This window comes from Gorilla gorilla, chromosome 23 (genome assembly GCF_029281585.2).
Source record: "Gorilla gorilla gorilla isolate KB3781 chromosome 23, NHGRI_mGorGor1-v2.1_pri, whole genome shotgun sequence".
NCBI lineage: Eukaryota > Metazoa > Chordata > Mammalia > Primates > Hominidae > Gorilla > Gorilla gorilla.
The window spans coordinates 24,639,549-24,658,724 of record NC_086018.1 but is presented as its reverse complement, the minus strand read 5'-3'; the positions used below and the strand labels follow the sequence as shown (position 1 = coordinate 24,658,724).

The 19,176-nt window shown below is 47.0% G+C and overlaps 1 protein-coding gene across 1 annotated transcript; it reads right to left on the bottom strand.

The window, feature by feature from the left end:
• Positions 1–8,627: 8,627 nt before the first annotated feature.
• Positions 8,628–16,978, bottom strand: CRYBA4 (crystallin beta A4). The gene is made up of 6 exons (XM_063705023.1): positions 16,955–16,978; positions 16,314–16,364; positions 15,598–15,716; positions 13,393–13,534; positions 10,865–11,007; positions 8,628–8,957 (listed from the first exon to the last, which is right to left on the bottom strand). The coding sequence occupies exons 1-6, from the start codon at positions 16,973–16,975 to the stop codon at positions 8,810–8,812; spliced, it is 624 nt and encodes a 207-aa protein (XP_063561093.1). The 5' UTR covers positions 16,976–16,978; the 3' UTR covers positions 8,628–8,809.
• Between the last annotated feature and the right edge of the window lie 2,198 nt (positions 16,979–19,176).

Below are 19,176 nucleotides of genomic sequence, written 5' to 3'. Positions count from 1 at the left end.
CAGGAGGTAGAGGCTGCAGTGAGCTGTGATTGCTCCTGCACTCCAGTCTTTGTGACAGAGCAAGACCCAGTCTCAAAAAAGAAAAAAAGAGAAGGCTCACATTGTGGATTATTTTCAAAGCATTTTTCCAGGTATCAACTCCTCGAACCCTCATAACAGCCTTCCTCTTTAAGAGGCGAGGAAACTGAGGCCCAGTGGGGCAAAGCAGCTCACTGAAGATCACCTTACCTGGTAAACACAGGATCCAGGATTCACACCCAGGTGTGTGCAACACCCGGTGTCTTTTCTTCTGTGCTGTATCACCTACTCACAGGTGTGAGCACCTAGGGAACAGGCTGCAAGGAGCAACATGGATAGTGCCTACTGTGTGGTCTTGGACAAGTCCCCTTCCCTCTCTGGGCAAAGAGGTTGCTGGTTTGGGATCCACAGCCCTGGACCCTGTGTTCAGTCCTGTCAGCTGTGTGCATTGTTCCAGGTGATGGGTGTTCCATGCCTACCACTCACTTCTGACCAAATAGCATCAATAATTTAAGCTCTCTTTCTTTCATAACCTAAGAAAATTGGTCCCCTGGCAAGACATGAAAAATAATTTCATGCTCTGTTATCTCCCCTCTCAAGATCGCCCCTGACAAATTGTCTCTTTATTGTCTGTTGCTCTAGCATCAGCTCACATTTGGGCTCCCATTTTTTATGGTTGCCAGCCTTACTCCTGGCTCTATCTAACTGGGGTGGCTCCTAAAATGATCACCACCAAATTTCAATTCCCTTCCTTCCTTCCTTCTTTCCCTCCTTCCTCCCTCTCTCCCTCCCTTCCTTTCCTCCCTCATTCCTTCCTCCCTCTCTCCCTCCCTTCCTTTCCTCCCTCCTTTCCTCCCTCTTTCCCTCCCTCCTTCCTCCACTCCTTCCTTCCTTCCTTTCTTCCTTCCTGCAGCAAGTATGGCCCGCTTTGCCGAAGGACCTGAGGCTTTCCTATAAGAAACTCCATAGTTGTTAATACTAAAGTGTGAAGGGCTTTTTTTTTTTTTTCTCCTGAGATGGAGCCTTGCTCTGTCACCCAGGCTGGAGTGTAGTGGCACCATCTCGGCTCACTGTAACCTCTGCCTCCCAGGTTCAAGCGATTCTCCTGCCTTAGCCTCCCGAGGAGCTGGGATTACAGGTACACACCATCATGCCCGGCTAATTTTTGTATTTTTAGTAGAGACGGGGTTTCACCATGTTGGCCAGGCTGATCTCAAACTCCTGACCTCGTGTTCCGCCTGCCTCAGCCTCCCAAAGTGCTGGGATTACAGGCACGAGCCACCACACCCGGCCCCTTATTTAACTCTTCAAAGGGAGGACATGAATCCAGCAACTTATTGTTTATACATTTTATTTGTGCCCATTATCTCTTTCATCTACCCCCCAAAACCTTGCACAACCTACGGTGGGCTCAATGGTCCTGCAGGCTGGGTCGTCTCAGGCAAGTTGCTTGAACTCTCAGAGCCTCTGAGCCTCACATCTCTGCTTTAAAGAGACAATAATTGCATCAAGAAGTTACTGTGAGGTTTTTTTGTTTTTTGGTTTTTTGGTTTTTTTTGAGATGGAGTCTCTCTCTATCCCCCAGGCTGGAGTGCAGTGGTGCGATCTCGGCTCATTGCAAGCTCCACCTCCAGGCTTCATGCCATTCTCCTGCCTCAGCCTCCCGAGTAGCTGGGACTACAGGTGCCTGCCACCACACCCGGCTAATTTTTTTGTATTTTTAGTAGAGACGGGGTTTCACCGTGTTAGCCAGGATGGTCTCGATCTCCTGACCTCGTGATCCACCCGCCTCGGCCTCCCAAAGTGCTGGGATTACAGGCGTGAGCCACCGCGCCCGGCCCTGTGAGGTTTAAATTATATCACATGTGAAAGGGATAAACACAATATGTATCATCGATATTATTATCATCATTATTCTGAGAAAGGTGTGCTCGGGTAAAGGGTTTTGGGTGGAGATGAGGGAGGAGGTCAAAGCAAAGGGACCGAGAAATGTATAATAATACTAATAACAATATTAAGAATGATACTAACAATTTCCATCAACCTTTACTGAGAGCTTACCAAGTTCTTTGTGTGTACCCTGGGCACAGGCATATATATAATATATCATTTAACTTTTTGCAAGCAAAGACATGAGAATTTCTCCACTAAAAGATGAGGAAACTGAGGTTACATGCTGGTAAACCCAGGATGCAAACCCAAACCCCTGATGGCCTCTTCTGGAGGCTGGTGCCAACTCAGCCTTCCTGTCAAAGTCAAACAGTGGCCTCTCTGTGGTAGGTGCAGCAGAGCCCTCTACATCCAGTGCCTTCTAGGGCCTCAGGGGCTCTGAGTGAGGAAACTTCTAGCTGGAAGATGGTAGCCAGGCCCAGCCCTCATTCTGGGCCTCAGAGTCCACAGAGATTGACTTCATGGGCCTCTCTAAATTGTCCTCACCCCTATGTCTTCCTAATCCCATTTCCCTAGGACTGACCATGGAACCCCTTCCTGGACAGTACCCCTGCCCCTACAGCAACACTTACAACTTCCAAAGTCCATTTCATAAAGCTCGTTTGGAAACTAATTCATACTAGGCTGTGAGTGGCTATCCCAGCTAACTCTAGCATTTCCTACCTTATGTTCCACAGGCCACTCATAATGCAAGGTGCTCCACAGAAGGGAAAGAACAAGTTCATAATTGTTCTGTGGTCAAATAAATTTGGAAAACTCTGAATATTCCATTCTCCCTTCCAGAGATTCACAATACATGTTAAACTATTGTAGGCACTGAGAAGTCCCGCAGTGTGGACACCAACAGTACCCAAAACTAAAGTACATGATTTTTTTTTTCAAAGAACAATGTTACAACATCTGTGTAACAGTCTGAAAAATCCTGACTGAGCAGCCATGGAGGTATAGGGGAAATATCTGTACCCCCGGACAATTATATAAATTCCCCAAGGCAAGGGATTTTATCTTTGTTCCCTGTTAGATCCTGGAACCTGTAACAGTGTTTGGTACACAGCAGACATTTGATACATGTTTAATGAATGAATGAATGAATGAATGAATGAATGAACAAGTCTGTGTCTGAATCCTGGCTTTGCCTTTAACTTGCTGTATGGCCTTGATCAACTCCCCACACTTCCCTGGGTTTCCATTTCCCTACGTGTTAAAAAGGGATGAAGGCCAGGTGTGGTGGCTCACGCCTGGAATCCTAACAATTTGGGAGGGTGAAGCAGGTGGATGGCTTGAGCCAAGGTGTGCGAGACCAGCCTGGGCAACATGGCAAAACCCAGTCTCTGCAAAAAACAAAACACCCGGGCGTGGTGTCATGGGCCTATAGTTTAGTCCCAGCTGCTTGGGAGGCTGAGGTGGGAGGACTGCTGGAGCCCGGGAGGCAGAGGTTGCAGTGAGCCAAGATTGTGCCACTGCACTCCAGCCTGGGTGACAGAGTGAGACGCTGTCTCTCTCACACACACACACACACACACACACACACACACACACACACGATGAGATAAAATCATGCATTCTCAATATTGTTAAGAATGTTGTTGAAGCCCCAACCCCCAGTACTTCAGTAGGACCCCCAAGAGGTGAAAATTGATCTTGGGAAGCCAAAAAACCATCTTACTCTTTATGTATAAAACACAGATATATATACAGAGTTTGTACAGACATATATTACATACTTTATATTTGTGATATTAAAACTTCATGGGGTGGGGTCAGGTGTGGTGGCTCACACCTGTAATCCCAGCACTTTGGGAAGCCAGGGTGGGAAGATCACTTGAGCCCAGGAGTTCAAGACCAGCCTGGGCAAAATGATGAGACCCCATCTCTAAAAACAAAACTTCATGGGGGGAGGTGTAGGAACATAACATCTAAAAAGACTCTCTAGGGGGATGACAAGGAAAGACAAAAGGTTGGGAAATGCTAGACTTGATGATCTAGAAGCGTCCTTGTTCTAGATCCAGATCTAGAAGGTCTGACAGTCTATGAATCTGGCTCTACGGGAGAGTGTTGATGGGAAATAGCAGAGGGAAGAGTGTTCTAGGAACAGGGAACAGCACGAGCTGAAAACCTCAGATGGGAATGAGCCTGGGTTATGGGCTGGACTGTGTGCCCCTCTAGCAGCTGAAATAGCTCAGATGGGAGAGTGTTTGACCGAACTATGTCCCCCTAAAATTCATATGTTGAAGTCCCAAACCCCCAGTACCTCGGAATGTGACAGTATTTGAAGGTAGGGTGTTGAAAGAGGTGATGAATTTAAATGAGACCATTAGGGTTGGGCCCTAATCCAGCAGGACTGGTGTCCTTCTAAAAAGAGGAAGAGGCAGCCGGGATGCATGTGCATAGCGACAAGACCATGTGAAGATTCAGGAAGAGGCTGGGCAAGGTGGCTCACAACTGTAATCCCAGCACTTTGGGAGGCGAAGGCAGGCAGATCACCTGAAGTCAGGAGTTCAAGATCAGCCTGGCCAACATGTCAAAACCCTGTCTCTACTAAAAATACAAAAATTAGCCAGGCATGATGGCACACGCCTGTAATTCTAGCCACTCGAGAGGCTGAAGCAGGAGAAACTCTTGAACCTGGGAGGCGGAGACCGCAGCGAGCCAAGATCTCACCACCGCACTCCAGCCTGGGCAACAGAGTGAGACTCTGTCTTAATAATAATAATAATAATAGTAATAACAATAATAATAATAAAAGAAGATGCAGGGAGAAAGGGGCCATCTACTAGCCAAGGAGAGAGGCCTCAGGAGAAACCAGCCTTGCCGACACCTCGATCTTGGGATCCAGTCTCAAGAACTACGAGAAACATTTCTGTGGTTTAAGTCACCCAGGCTGTGGTATTGTGTTATAGCAACTGGAGCAGACTCATACACTTGCCCTCTTCTTCTCCTTCTTTGTTTTTTTAAATACAGAGACAGGGTCTTGCTATGTTGCCCAGGCTGGTCTCAAACTCCTGGGCTCAAGTGATTCTCCCACCTCAGCCTCCCAAAGTGCTGGGATTACAAGCACGAGCCACAGCACCTGGCTTTTTGTTGTTGTTGTTCTTTTGGGGTGCTTTTTTTTTTTTTTTTTTTTTTTTGATACAGTGTCTCTCATTGCCCAGGCTGGAATGCAGTGGCACGATCATGGCTCACTTCAGCCTCAACCTCCCAGGCTTAAGTGATCCTCCCACCCCAGCCTCCCAAGTAGCTAGGGCCACAGGTGCAAGCCACCAGACCTGGCTAACTTTTTAAAATTTTTTATGTAGAGATGGGATCTCAGTATGTTGCCCAGGCTGGTCTTGAACTCCTGGGCTCAAAGGATCCTACCACCTTGGCCTCCCAAAATGTTGGGATTACAGATGTTAGCCACCTGGCATCTTTAAAGAACAACCAATACAGGGACATGAGATCAAAATAGGTTGTGGGGAGAGTGGGGAGATGCAGATGATGACAAGCTTCACAGGACTGGGAATAATACTGGGTTTTTTTATTGTTGTTTTCTTGGCATGGTGGGGAGCATGGGAGGACCTTAAGCAGAAGTGTGACAAGATCTGCCTTACGTTTCTAGCAGGACCACTCTGGATGCTGGGCAGAGAGCAGATCACTCATGGGCAAAGACAAAAGCAGACGGACTGTGAGAAGGAGAGAGAAGAGGGTGGCTGGGACCAGAATGGCAGCAGTGGGCATGATGAGTGGGTTGGATTCTAATACATATTAAGAGTACAGCTAGTGGCTGGGTGCCGTGGCTCACGCCTATAATCCCAGCACTTTGGGAGGCCGAGGCAGGCAAATCACTTGAGGTCAGGAGTTCGAGACCAGCCTGGTCAACGTGGTGAAACCCTGTCTCTACAAAAAACACAGAAATTAGCTGGGTGTGATGTACATGCCTATAATCCTAGCTACTTGGGAGGCTGAGGCAGGAGAATCACTTGAACCCGGGAGGCAGAGGTTGCAGTGAGCTGAGATCGCGCCACTGCACTCCAGCCTGGGGACAAAGCAAGATGCCATCTAAAAAAAAAAAAAAGAGTAGAGCTAGTAGGAATTGCCAATGGATTAGAATGTGAGGTGTGAGAGAAAGAGAAGGGTTATGGATCATTCCAGACATTTAGCCTGAACAACTTGAAAAGTGTAGCTTCAGTTATGTTTGGTCCGGTTTTGTTTGAGATGTGTATTAGACGTTCACATCGAGGTGTCAAGCAAGTGGTCAGATGTTCTGGGACGGTCTGAGTAGAGGTAGGCACAAGAAGGGTCCGCCCCCCAACCCCATGCTTCCCGCCCCCACAGCCCATATCATAGAATATTTGCAAACAGCTCTGTACTTTTCTGCATTCATTCCCCACTAAACTGAGTGAGAGAAAAAACTTTAGGTGTCATGTTTACCATTGTATGTCCCAGGCAAATGATCTGTTGAATAAATGGTACGATACAATGAGGAGTTAAAATTTACTGAAGCGCAAATGTTCCTAAACATTCCCCTCCCCTTCCTGAGCCAGATAATGTTATCTTTTCCAGCAGAATGTTCTGGTCCCCACCCCTTCCTGTCCCTATCAGACTGATCAGGGACATTTGTGGGCAGAGGAAGATGAGCCAAGAGAGCCTGAAACAAGAGCTAGAGGGCTCATGTGAGAGGTTTAGACAACCTATAAAATGCAGAGCCAGGAGAAAGTAAGGAGCGGAGGAGAAAAAGACAGAGAGAAGAGACCAATCCTGCCACTTAGTCTTCAAGTGAAACAGGGGTTTCTTTGTTTTATAGGCTTTCTTTGGAGCATGGAGGGTGTTAAATGAGAAACTCCAGGGTAGTGTGTGTGAGAGAGAGAATTGGGAAGAGAGAAAAAAGGTATGAGAAGTGTCAGGCCTCTGAGCCCAGGCCAGGCCATCGCATCCCCTGTGACTTGCACGTATACATCCAGATGGCCTGAAGTAACTGAAGATGCACAAAAGAAGTAAAAACAGCCTTAACTGATGACATTCCACCATTGTGATTTGTTCCTGCCCCACCCTAACTGATCAATGTACTTTGTAATCTCCCCCACCCTTAAGAAGGTACTTTGTAGTCTCCCCCACCCTTAAGAAGGTTCTTTGTAATTCTCCCCACCCTTGAGAAAGTACTTTGTGAGATCCACCTCTGCCCACCAGAGAACAACCCCCTCAGACTGTAATTTTCCATTACCTTCCCAAATCCTATAAAATGGCTCCACCCCTATCTCCCTTCGCTGACTCTCTTTTTGGACTCAGCCCGCCTGCACCCAGGTGAAATAAACAGCCATATTGCTCACACAAAGCCTGTTTGGTGGTCTCTTCACACGGACGCGCGTGAAAAGAAGTTTTGCTAGGGGAGAGAACTGACTCTCTCCATGCGTAGCTTTGAAAACCGCAAGCTAGGAACAATTTATCAAGAAGACATAGCAATCATAAATATATGTACACCTAACAACAGAGCATGACAATTCCTGAAGGAAAAAAAAAAATCAGGAAGCAAAAATAGACAAAACTAAGGGAAGAAACAGATAAATCCAAATAATCAATGATTCTATGTAATTCACTAAAATTGATTTTTTAAAAATCAGCTGCGGTGAACTATGATTGTGCCATTATACTCCTGCCTGGGTGACAGAATGAGATCCTGTCTCAAAAAAAAAAAAAAAAAATCAGCAAGGGTATAGAAAAATCGCATCAACACTGTTAACAAATTTGATCTGACATTTACAGAACACTGTACCCAACAACTGCAGAATATAAATAGTTTTCAAGTGTACTACCAAGCCTTTCAAAGATAGACCATGTGGCCAGGAGCAGTGGCTCAGGCCTGTAATCCTGGCACTTTGGTAGGCTGAGGCAGGCAGATGTCCTGAGCTCAGGAGTTCAAGACAAGCTTGGGCAACATGGCCAACCCTGTCTCTACCAAATACAAAAATTACCGGGTGTGGTGGCACACACCTGTAATCTCAGCTGCTTGTGGGGCTAAGGCAGGAGAATTGCTTGAACCTGGGAGGTCGAGGCTGCAGTGAGACGAGATTGCACCACTGCACTCCAGCCTGGGTGACAGAGTGAAACCTTGACTCATTAAAAACAAAACAAACAAACAAAAAAAATAAAATTAAATTAAAATAAAAAAACCATGTGCTGGGCCATAAAATAAGTCTTAATTCATTGCAGAAGACTTAAATCTTACGGAATATGTTCTCCGACCACATTGGTCTTTAAAAACACACCAATAACAATAAACACCTAGAAAATCCTAAAGTATTTGGAATTTAAATAACATCCCTTTAAATAACCCATAGGTCAAAAGAAAAAAAAAAAACCACAAGTGAAACTAGAAAATATCAAACTGAATGATAATGAAAACACATCAAATTAATATTTGTGGGAAGCAGCTAAAGCCATACTTGGAGCGAAATTTGTAGCTAAATGACCGTACTGGGTGGGGGAAAGAGAGGCCTAAAATTAATGACCCAAAAGTCTGCCTTAAAAAAAAGCTAGAAAAACTAAGAACAAAGTAGGCCTGAAGTAAATAGAAGAAAGGAAATACTGAAGTTAAGAGTAAAAATCAGTGGAATAATGATAGAGAAAACAAGGCTAAAAACCGGTTCTTTGAAAAGATTAATAAAATTGAAAAGCACAACTAATACTGGACTTTCTCTTTTTTATTCGTTTGAGTTTTTTGTGCTGACTGTGCATGGACCAGTTCACATGGGTGCTGGGTTCACACGGGTTACAGGGGGAGGCAGAAGGAGAGAACACGCCACAGCCTCCAGAGCGCCTCCATTGCAGACAAGCACGCATGCGCTCCTCCGTGCCGCGCCCCTGTTCACTGCTGGATCCTGCGGATGCTCTGCACCTGGAAGGTCGGGGCATGAGAGCCCCACTCCCGGAAATGCTTGTAGTCACCGGAATGGTGATCGCATTCCAGCACATACTGAAATCCTCGGTAGCCCGGAAACTGGGAGCAAACCCAACTGGAAAAGAGAAAAGGCAGACAGTTACTCTACAGAGACACTAGCATGGTGATCAACACAGGGGCAAAGGGATCTATGCACACGCACACAATTCCAACCATCCTGGCCTTTCTTCAGTGCTCACAATGTGCCACGCTCTCTCCCCTACCACAGGGCCTTTGATCATGCCATTCCCTTTGCCATAAGCACCATCCCAGCCTTTCTTTTCCTAGACAAGTTGTATTTGTCCTTCATGGCTCATCTTAATTATGAGGGCAATATGACTCGTTCCCCAAATCAGGCCACAGTCCCTTATTATACCTTTGTAGCACTCATGTAATTCAATAGTTTTCAAATTATTTGTAAAATATCAGCCTCCCCTGCCAGCAGGTAAGCTCCTGAGTGTAGGAACGTGTATGTTTTGTTCATCGTTATCACCACCTGCATAAATATATAAAAGTCTAGCACAGAAGAAGGGGTTCCTAAATATTTGCTGAATAAGTGAACAAGTGAAGGAATGGGAAGTCTTGTTCTTTCCCCTTTCTCCCTCCTTCCTTATCCAGAGGCACTTCCAAGAAAAAAAGCTATCATTTCAATTCATTGATTTCTCTTTTTTTTTTTTTTTGAGACAGAGTCTCACTCTGTTGCCCAGACTGGAGTGCAGTGGCATGACCTCGGCTCACTGCAACCTCTGCCTCCTGGGTTCAAGTAATTCTGCCTCATCCGAGTGGCTGGGACTAGAGGCATAGCCACGACACCCAGCTAATTTTTTGTATTTTTAGTAGAGACGGGGTTTCACCATGTTGGCCAGGCTGGTCTCGAACTCCTGACCTCGGGTGATCCGCCCACCTCAGCCTCCCAAAGGGCTGGGATTACAGGCGTGAGCCACCATGTCTGGCCCTACTCATTGATTTCTACTCTGTTCAGGACAAGGACTGGTGTCTGGTTTTCCAAGCCTCCATTTCCCTTTCTGTAAAAGAGGAAGTGAACTCAAGAATCACAAGGGGTCCCTCTTACTCTAAAACAACATGATTCTTTGGTGGTTCCTGAGAACACTAAAGCCAAAAAAAGAAAAAAAAAAAGATGAAAAACCCTACCTCCCGTCTTTGCCCCCTGCCTACCAGGAGCCAAGGGGCACCTCAGAAAGTGGCTCTGATGTCCTCCCTAAATAAGAATCTCACACCTTAGCCTTCACCTGCCTCCTCCTGGGTGGAAAGGAAAGGGCCAGTCAGTGCTGAGTTTGAAGCTGGATTGTTACCTACCTGCTGATGGACTTTGAGCAGGTTGCTGGAGCCACACCTGTGTTTTATGGCTAGGGGCATTCATTCTCCCCTCTTCTAGCCAAAGAGCCTGTTGCCTCTCACTCTCAGCCAAGGTGAGAAAAAGAGGCTGAATCTAGCAATGGACCACATGACCAAACCTAGCCAATCAGAACACCCCATTCCTGTGGGCATGGTGATTGGTTCAGAGTTGAGCACAGGACCCAGCTGAACCAATGAGCACCTTTCTTGGAACCTTTAATAGAATCACTGAGCCTGGACACTGTCTTTCCCTAGGGCTGGATGTAAAGATGAAGCTGCCGCCTTTGCCTTCACACAGGAAGAGCTTGTCTAAGAATATAGTAACACAGAGGCAGGCAGGGCAACAGGTTGGGGGTTGTGGGGGGAGAGAGATACCTGCTGTAATACCTGAATCCAGCTGTGCTTGAAGCTAATTACAGGGGCTGATAAATATCTTTTGGGCTCAAACCAGTTTGATCTGGGTTTCAGTCCCTCAAATTCTGCCTGATACCTCCCTGTGCCTCAGTGTTCTCCTCTGGAATGTGGGCATCAGAGCACAAAAGTCCCCAGCACACAGTTTTCACAGGAGGTACACCTACCCCTCCCAGTAGCCCCTCCCCTGCCAGGTAGAGCCTTGAATACACTTACGCCCCAGAGTGGACGTGGAAGGACCCTACTTCATTGCCTTCCCATCCCATGGCCTGGAGGGAAGGATAGTCATCGCTCAGCTCTCCTTTCTTGCCCAGGAAGTTCTCTTGCTCGAAGATTGTCAGCCTCGAGTCACGGTGGTTCTACAGGAACAGGGAACACAGTCAGACCACCAGGCTCCCAGTTGGAAACCCAGGAGCCTCTCCTGGCCTCTACACTCCCTGTCCTTGTCTCCCAAATCAGCCTTCCTTGCAAACCTTTTGGAAGGGCAATAAGGCAACAGGTACCAGAAACCTTGCCATCTGCCCTTCCAGAAATTTCCACAAAGAAAATAATCATGGAATAAATAGGCTGCAAGAATGTTCATCATAACAGTTTTTTCAAAAACAAACAAACAAAAAAAGGAGTCAACCTTTATGTCCAAAATTGGGGATCCAGTGGTAAGCTGAGGTATTACACTGTGGTTAAGAAAAAGGGTGTAGTGGCCCGGCGCGGTGGCTCACGCCTATAATCCCAGCATTTTGGGAGGCCGAGGAGGGTGGATCACCTGAGGTCAGGAGTTCAAGACCAGCCCAACGAACATGGTGAAACCCTGTCTCTACTAAATACAAAAAATTAGCCAAGCGTGGTGGCACATGCCTGTAATCTCAGCTACTTGGGAGACTGAGGCAGGAGAATCGCTTGAACCTGGGAGGCAGAGGTTGCAGTGAGCCGAGATTGTGGCATTGCACTCCAGCCTGGACAACAAAAGCGAAAACTCCATCAAAAGAAAGAAAGAGAGAGAGAGAAGGAAGGAAGGAAGGAAGGAAGGAAGGAAGGAAGGAAGGAAGGAAGGAAGGAAGGAAGGAGAGAGAGAGAAAGAGAAAGAAAGAGAAAAAGAAAGAAGAAAGAAGGAAAGAAAGGGGGTGTAGAGATATCATCTCAAGTCCTTCCTACCAGGAGGCAGCTGCCACTTACCAACTGACTGAGGTTAGACAGGATATCTGAGCCTCTGTTCCTGTATCTATAAAATGAAACTAACCCTACCCATTTTTCAGGGTTCTTCTGAGGACTAAATGAAATCAGGAGTTGCAAACTGCTGGGGATGAGGGATTGTATCTGTTGCAGCCCACCACGGGTCCCTATATTAGCACAATATCTAGACCGTTTGCAGAATAAATGAACAAATGGACTTATTCACAAAACAGAATACTAGGGAGCTATGAAAAACGGTGGAAGTGAGATTTAATCACCTGGACTGATGATTGTGACACATTTGCTCAGTGAGAAAAGCTAGTTTCCAAGCCTTAGATTCATTATGATTCCAATTTTATGACAAAATTATGTGTGCAATATAGATAAGATATATAGATTATACAGATATAGATGTAGATGTTGATTTGGATGTGTATATACATAGAGACAAAAATGTATAGGTTGAACATCCCTAACCTAAAAATCCGAAATCCAAAATGCTCCAAAATCTAAAACTTTTTGAGTGACGACATGACACCAAAGAATGCTCACTGGAGTATTTCAGATTTTGGATTTTTGGATTCAGGCTGCTCAACTGTAAGTATTACAAATATTGCAAAATCTGGGGAAAATATTCAAAATCCAAAACACTTCTGGTCCCAAGCATTTCAGGTAAGGGATACTCAACCCTAACCATAGCAGGATTTTCCTTCAGAATTTTGGATGGTAAATATAGTGACTTATGTCATTTTAAATCGATAAGAGTTGAAAAATAAAACACACTTTTTTTTTTTTTTTTTTTTTTTTTGAGACAGAGTCTTGCTCTGGCGCCCAGGCTGGAATGCAGTGGTGCGATCTTGGCTCACTGCAACCTCTGTCTCCCCGGTTCAAGTGATTCTCCTGCCTCAGCCTCCTGAGTAGCTGGGACTACAGGCATGTGCCACCACACTCAACTAATTTTTTTGTATTTTCAGTAGAGACGAGGTTTCACCATGTTGGCCAAGCTGATCTTGAACTCCTGGCCTCAAGTGATCCACCCGCCTTGGCCTCCCAAAGTGCTGGGATTACAGGTGTGAGACACCATGCCCAGCCTAAAATACACCTTTCTGAGCCTCAATTTTTTCATTGGTGAGATGGGAATAATAATGCCCACCTCCACCCACACTCCAAAAACAGCGGTAAAATGTAAGATCAGGAGCACTGATACTGAATTAGGAGCAAGAAATGAAACCTTTCCTCCCCACTTGGCCCTACCATCCCTGGTACCCAGATTCTCTCAGGGTCCCTGAATCACAAAAAAAAAAGGGCACAAAACTGGCAGGAGCTCCTATCACAACCGGGGTTGCTGTGAGCAGAGAGTTTAAGGCAGGCTCTGGTCAGATGTTATACATTCTTCTTCCCAAGAACATTGGTACTATTGCCCCATTTCAAGATGAAGAAATCGAGGCTTAGAGAGGAAAGAGACTGAACAGCCCTTGTCACACAGCTTGAATTTCAACTCTGGAACCTTTGATTCCGAAGTGCCCACATGAGGGGCTTGGGCCTCCCCAGGACGCAGCAGTGGTAGAACTCACAGCACAGGCCACAGGCCGGAAGGAGGTGAGCCTCTCGGCGGGGTAGGCCGTGTTGCCGCCCCAGGCATCCCAGCTTGGATATTCGCCTCGTTCCAGAATGTACTGCTGCCCTTGGAAGCCAGCATGCTCGAAGCCCACCCACCTGCAGACAGAGGGTAGAGCGTGCAGGAGGTAAGCGACCCCCTCACCCTGCATTCTAGACCAGCATTGGGTCTAGAACGGTCACAATCACAACCATTCAGGGGTGACTGTGCCCCCAGGAAACACTTGACGATGGCTGGAGACATTTTTGGTTGTCACGACTAGGGGAGGGACTGCGAAGGCCATCTATCGGGTAGAGGCCAGGGATGCTGCTAAACATCCCATAATGCACAGGCCAGCCTTCCCTGCAAAGGATGATCCAGCCTGAAACATCAGTAGCGCCGGAGTTGAGGAACCCAGCTCTAGACCTGACTTGCTGTGTGTCCCATAGGTAGGGAAACTGCTTCACACAGGTGCCCTGACAACCTTGCTCCTCTGTCCGTGTCCACAGAGGCCAAGGAGGCAAAGCTGATCACAGACTGACCTCACCTTGGTGGAATTCCCTGTGATCCTGCCAGGGTGTGGGAGACAGGCAGTCTTGCGAGGAGCGACCGCATGGCCATCTCTCATTTTCCTCCCTCTCTTGTGGGAGGCTGCCACGAGGCAGCCCCTCATCTGCCTCTCTGGCCACTCTGAGATGTGGGGCTTTCCACCTCGCCTCCCCACAGGCGACAGCAGCAAGCTATCATTGAAGCATGGAAGCAGCTCTTCAGCCACGGGGTTCCTACCATTCCTAATGCCTGTCATTCAGCCCCCTTTGTTTTGGTGTCATCCAGTAGGACAAGGGACACAGGAGGCTGCACCTTGCCTTTACTGTCTGTATAAGTAATAAACTGTCTGAATCTATCCAAGCTCATTGTCTGCTTACTGGCTGAGTCTGTCAGCCTGCTGGACACACCCCTAGAAAGCCTCTGTTCCCATCTGACCCCCATTCCCCACCTGCACAAATCAGAAGCTAAAAGAGTATTTACTAAAGCATGAGATATGCAAAAATCACCCAAGATGACCTCAGGTGGCACTCACAGGTGTAGCATTAAGTGACTCCAAATCTCCTATCTACTTTCCAAAATTCTACAACCTTCTATCCAGTATGGTAGCTACTGGCCACATCTCCTGTCTATCTACTTTCCAACTTTCTAGAACCTTCTATCCAATATGGTAGCTACTGGCCACATTGCCTTTCTAGCTACTTTCCAACCTTCTAGAACCTTGTATCCAATATGGAAGCTACTGGCCACATCTCCTTTCTATTTACTTTCCTGCCTTCTAGAACCTTCTATCCAATATGGTAGCTACTGGCCACATCTTTCTAACTACTTTCCAACCTTCTAGAGCCTTCTATCCAATATGGTAGCTACTGGCCACATCTCCTTTCTACCTGCTTTCCAACCTTCTAGAACCTTCTATCTAATACGGTAGCCACTGGCCACATGTAGCTAATTAAATTTAAAGTTAAATATATTAAGATTAAACAAGATTCAGTTCTCTACTCATGCTGGCTACCTTTCAAATCCTCAATGGTCACATCTGGCTAGTGGCTCTGAAATGGATGGTGCAGATGTAGAACATCTCCATCATTGCAGACAGGTCCACTGAATGGCACTGATCTAGAAAGTCTTGGTGTGTTATTAGTGTGTCCTTAACACCTCTCTGTGTCTCGCTAATCTCTCTCTCTCACTCTCTTTTTTGTTTTTTAATTTTTTTTTTTTTTACAAAAAATGATCAGGCCACATGCTTAGCAGCAAGACTATTTAGCTACAAATTAATAGCATTAAAACATTATGTTTATTTTTACAGTTACCTTCTACTTTGGGCGAGTGATGTTGGCTTTCAGTTTATGGCTAGGAGGGACATTTTTAGATCCAACACTGGATTCTAAGGATCTCCTGCAGAGCTGCCTCATCCAGTGGGCAGGGTCTGTATAAATGGCACCCTTCTACTGTTGGGCGGTGCGCAACCTGCATAATCTTACATGGCAGTCCTGCACACTCCTCAGCACTTCAGGAGGGCACAACAGTAAGATCCTAGGAAGAGAGGACCTAGAATATCTAAAAGTCCTAGCACCCGTCTCTAGGTCCCTTCCTGTCCACCCTCTACCCCAACTCAGGGTCCCCCTAGACTCACGCTCCACTCAGCACTTTCAAAGATCGCACAGTCTCGAAGCCAAGCTCCAGCACGCTGGGGCACTCGGCCGTGAACTCGTGCCGCCGGCCCTGGAAGCCGTCCTCGTCCCATACCACCATCTGTGCCAGGAAAAAAAAAAAGGTGGAGATCCGTATCAGAGTCCCGTGGAGGGTGAGAGGTTGGGGGCTCGCCCCAGGATCTGGCAGGTAAAGCAGGGATTGCAAACTCAGATTCCTCCAGGAGCCAGGAAGGCAAGGGCAGTGAGGACTGTGAGACACTAGACAGCACTGGTGCCAGGTAAATGGGTGGCCTCTTCCCAGTGCCACCAATGGTTGCCAAGTGGGAATGCAGGCCAGACCTTCCAATTTCTCAAGACAATCACTAGATCTGGACTTTTATGTGGTTCTTCCAGGCTTTTAAAGGCTGATGATAAATCCAAAAGCTTTCTAAAACGAACAAACACACACAGAGATGGTCAAAGAAATCATGCCCAAAGACTGCAACCTCTGCCAAAGAGTGTAACGGGTCAACTGTGGGAACCAGAAGACCCCAGTTCACATTCGACCTCCCTGTATGTGACATACAAGTCCCTTCTCGACTCTGAGCCTTGATTGCACCTCTGTGAAACAGGCATTTATAATGCCCCCCTCCTAGGATTCATGGGGACCTGAACCCTCCCCATACCCCCTGAACACCCCCCACATGCCTCTTCCTACCTTCCAGGGTCCCGCTGACTTTGTGCATTGCAGGGTCATTGTGGCCCCTTCCTACAGAAGAGAAGAACATCATAATCTTCCACCCTGACCCTCCGCTCTCCTCTTTATGCAGATGGCTGGCTTGGACCTGGTCAGGATCCACATAGGGAGTGACTGGGCTAGGGGCAACGCATGGCTTTGGCCTGTCCCTCTCCTGTCCTTTCCATCTGTCACCAATGCCATCTTCCATCCTATCCCCATCTCAAAACTCACCCTTGCCGGGTCTCATTGACTCTGAGCCCCACTCTGTATTCTCTTATCTGCTTGTTACGGGAAAATTTTTGTGGCTGCTGGTGGGTGGGTGCATCACCCCAGCGAGTGCTGAAATGCTCAGCATAAGAGAGCCCTTCCAAAGACAGCACCTAGCTCAAAGAGGTAGCTCTGATGGTGGAAATTTAGGCAATAGGGCTACAGGAATAATTTGTTTTTAAATGAGGGAAGCAGGTGCTGGTCTTGATGGTTGGGGCTCATCCTTGGTTAGGATGAGGATGGCATTCAGGATGACACAGTGACATCCCTAGGACTGGGGACCTGGGTTCCTCGCCTCCCAGGATGCTCACTCAGAAGTCTGATCCCACCCCTCCTCCAAACCTGGGACTTACCGAGATAGGCCCAGGGAACATGTCAGATCTGAGACCAGCCGAGGTCGGGCTCTTATAGGCAGGGAGGGAAGAGGGGCCCCTGGGAGACAAAGCCCCGACTCAGCAACTGGGCCACAGAAACAAAAGCCAGCCCTGGCTGAAGAGCCAATGGCAAGCCGTCAGCAGCTCTGGCTTTAGCAGGGAGGGAATGGACCAGATCACCACCCCCAGGGATCAGCCACGAAGAAGGAGAGAGGTGGAATATTGGCCCTCATCAGCCCCACAAGGTTCCTGACTAGAGCAGGAGAATGAGCACTAGATGAGGAGTCCAGAAGCATCCTTCCTAGCTATGTGAGCTCCAGCGAGTCCTTTCCCCTCAATTTCTGCCTATAAAATGGGGCAGAAACAAACCATATCACAGAGTTGTTGTGAGGTTACATAACATGCCTGGTACAGAGTAAACATTCAGGAAATGCCTATTCCTTTCCTCCTCTGTTTCCCCTTTCTCTTCCAGTTGAAGCAATCCAGATAGGCTTCCTGTTGGAGGAGGCATTTGAACTAGACTCTGAAGGATGATGAAGATATGTACAGAGTGAGATGGAAGGAGAGGCATTCTAAGAAAAAGTTCAGAGGTGGGAACTTGGGGCACATGTACAAGAAAGAGCTGGTAGCCCAATTGGCCTGGAGCTCAGGGGACCTGAAGGGAAGTGAGGCAGGAGAAGAGGGCTAGGCCAGGGCCTGCTGGGTCCACAAAGCCTGAAGATGAATCTGGATGGCACTGTGGGCAGCACAGAAGAGCTGTTAGTTGCAAACATGCTTTGCAAACTGTGGCACACTTGCCAAATATCCAGGAGTTGTACAATTTGCTGTGTGCCTCTTGTCCCGAAACCCTGCCCTCTGAATTGGCGTATGAGGGACCTAAGAGGTCCCTCATACATACATACTTGTGTGTAAAATGGGTGTGACAAGCATAGGAAAACAGCATGACTGGAAACCAGATCATCTGAGATGAAATCCAGCCCTGCTTCTTACTTACCATCTGTGTGACCTGGAGGACACCTGAGTCCTGCTCGTGACCTGTAAAGTGGCCACACCAGTTTCCTTTTAAGAGGGTGAAATGCAGCTCTATCAAACGCATGACTTTAGGCTGGGCGCAATGGCTCACGCCTGTAATCTCAGCACTTTGGGTGGCCGAGGTGGGTGGATCACCTGAGGTCAGGAGTTCAAGACCAGGCTGGCCAACATGGTGAAACCCCGTCTCTACTAAAAACACAAAAATTAGCCGGGAGTAGCGGCGGGCGCCTGTAATCCCAGCTACTAGGGAGGCTGAGGCAGGAGAATTGCTTGAACCTGGAGGCAGGGGTTTCAGTGAGCCAAGATCACGCCATTTCTCTCAAGCCTGGGTGACAGAGCAAGACCCCGTCTCAAAAAAAAAAAAAAAAAAAAGGAATGCATGACTTTGATGAAGGGTTGGCATGAAAATTAAAGGTTAACAATGCACCCTCTACAGCCAGACTGCCTGGGTTTGCATCCCACTCTTGCTGGCTTGGTAACTTTTAAGCATGTTACTTACGCACTCTGAGCCTCAGTTTACTTGTGTGTAAAATGGGTGTAACAAGGTAAGTTGGGATTAGTCTAAGAAACAGGGGTATTGTGAGGATAAATGTGAATTGCACATGAACAGCAGCTGGAATTGCTCCTGCAACATAAAAAATATTATGGTATTTCCATCATCTTCATCATCATCATTGCTAATAAGAAAGACAATTATTATTAATTGTTGATCAAAAAGCAGGGGTGCATAGTTTTTAAGAGCCTGGGCTCATGAGTAAAGAAGATGTGAGTTCCAATTTTATTTTACATTTCCATTTTTATGAGAAAGTGGCTGAGAGAGAGGAAGGAAAGGGAGTTGCTTCAGTTTCCTTATCTGTAATTGGGGTTAATCTCAGAAACTTCATCCTTATACTGAGGAGTACAGGAAAATGCAAAAAAAAAAAAAAAAGAAAGAAAGAAAAGAAAAAAGAAAAAAAGAAAAGAAAAGAAATTGGCTCCATAAGACAGGGCAAAAAAGAAAAAGATATAATGAAGGATACAATAATAATAATAAATGCTCAGAGTGGAGCCACCAGCATGGTGGGCCATCCCCCTTCTCTGCCCCCACCCTCTGGCAGACAGCCCATTCCTGGGGCTTTAGGGGGGGCACGGAACTGCCCCAGATGACCTGGCTTTGAAGCCTAGACTGG

What these genes read in the sequence shown, in the direction of transcription:
- CRYBA4 (XM_063705023.1), bottom strand. Translation starts at nt 16,975, where the DNA reads ATGTTCCCTGGGCCTATCTCG. An exon ending in TTGAAAGTGCTGAGTGGAGC is followed by an intron (nt 13,535 to 15,597) that starts GTGAGTCTAGGG and finishes CTCTGTCTGCAG; the next exon opens with GTGGGTGGGCTTCGAGCATG. An exon ending in TCCGGCCTGTGGCCTGTGCT is followed by an intron (nt 11,008 to 13,392) that starts GTGAGTTCTACC and finishes CTGTTCCTGTAG; the next exon opens with AACCACCGTGACTCGAGGCT.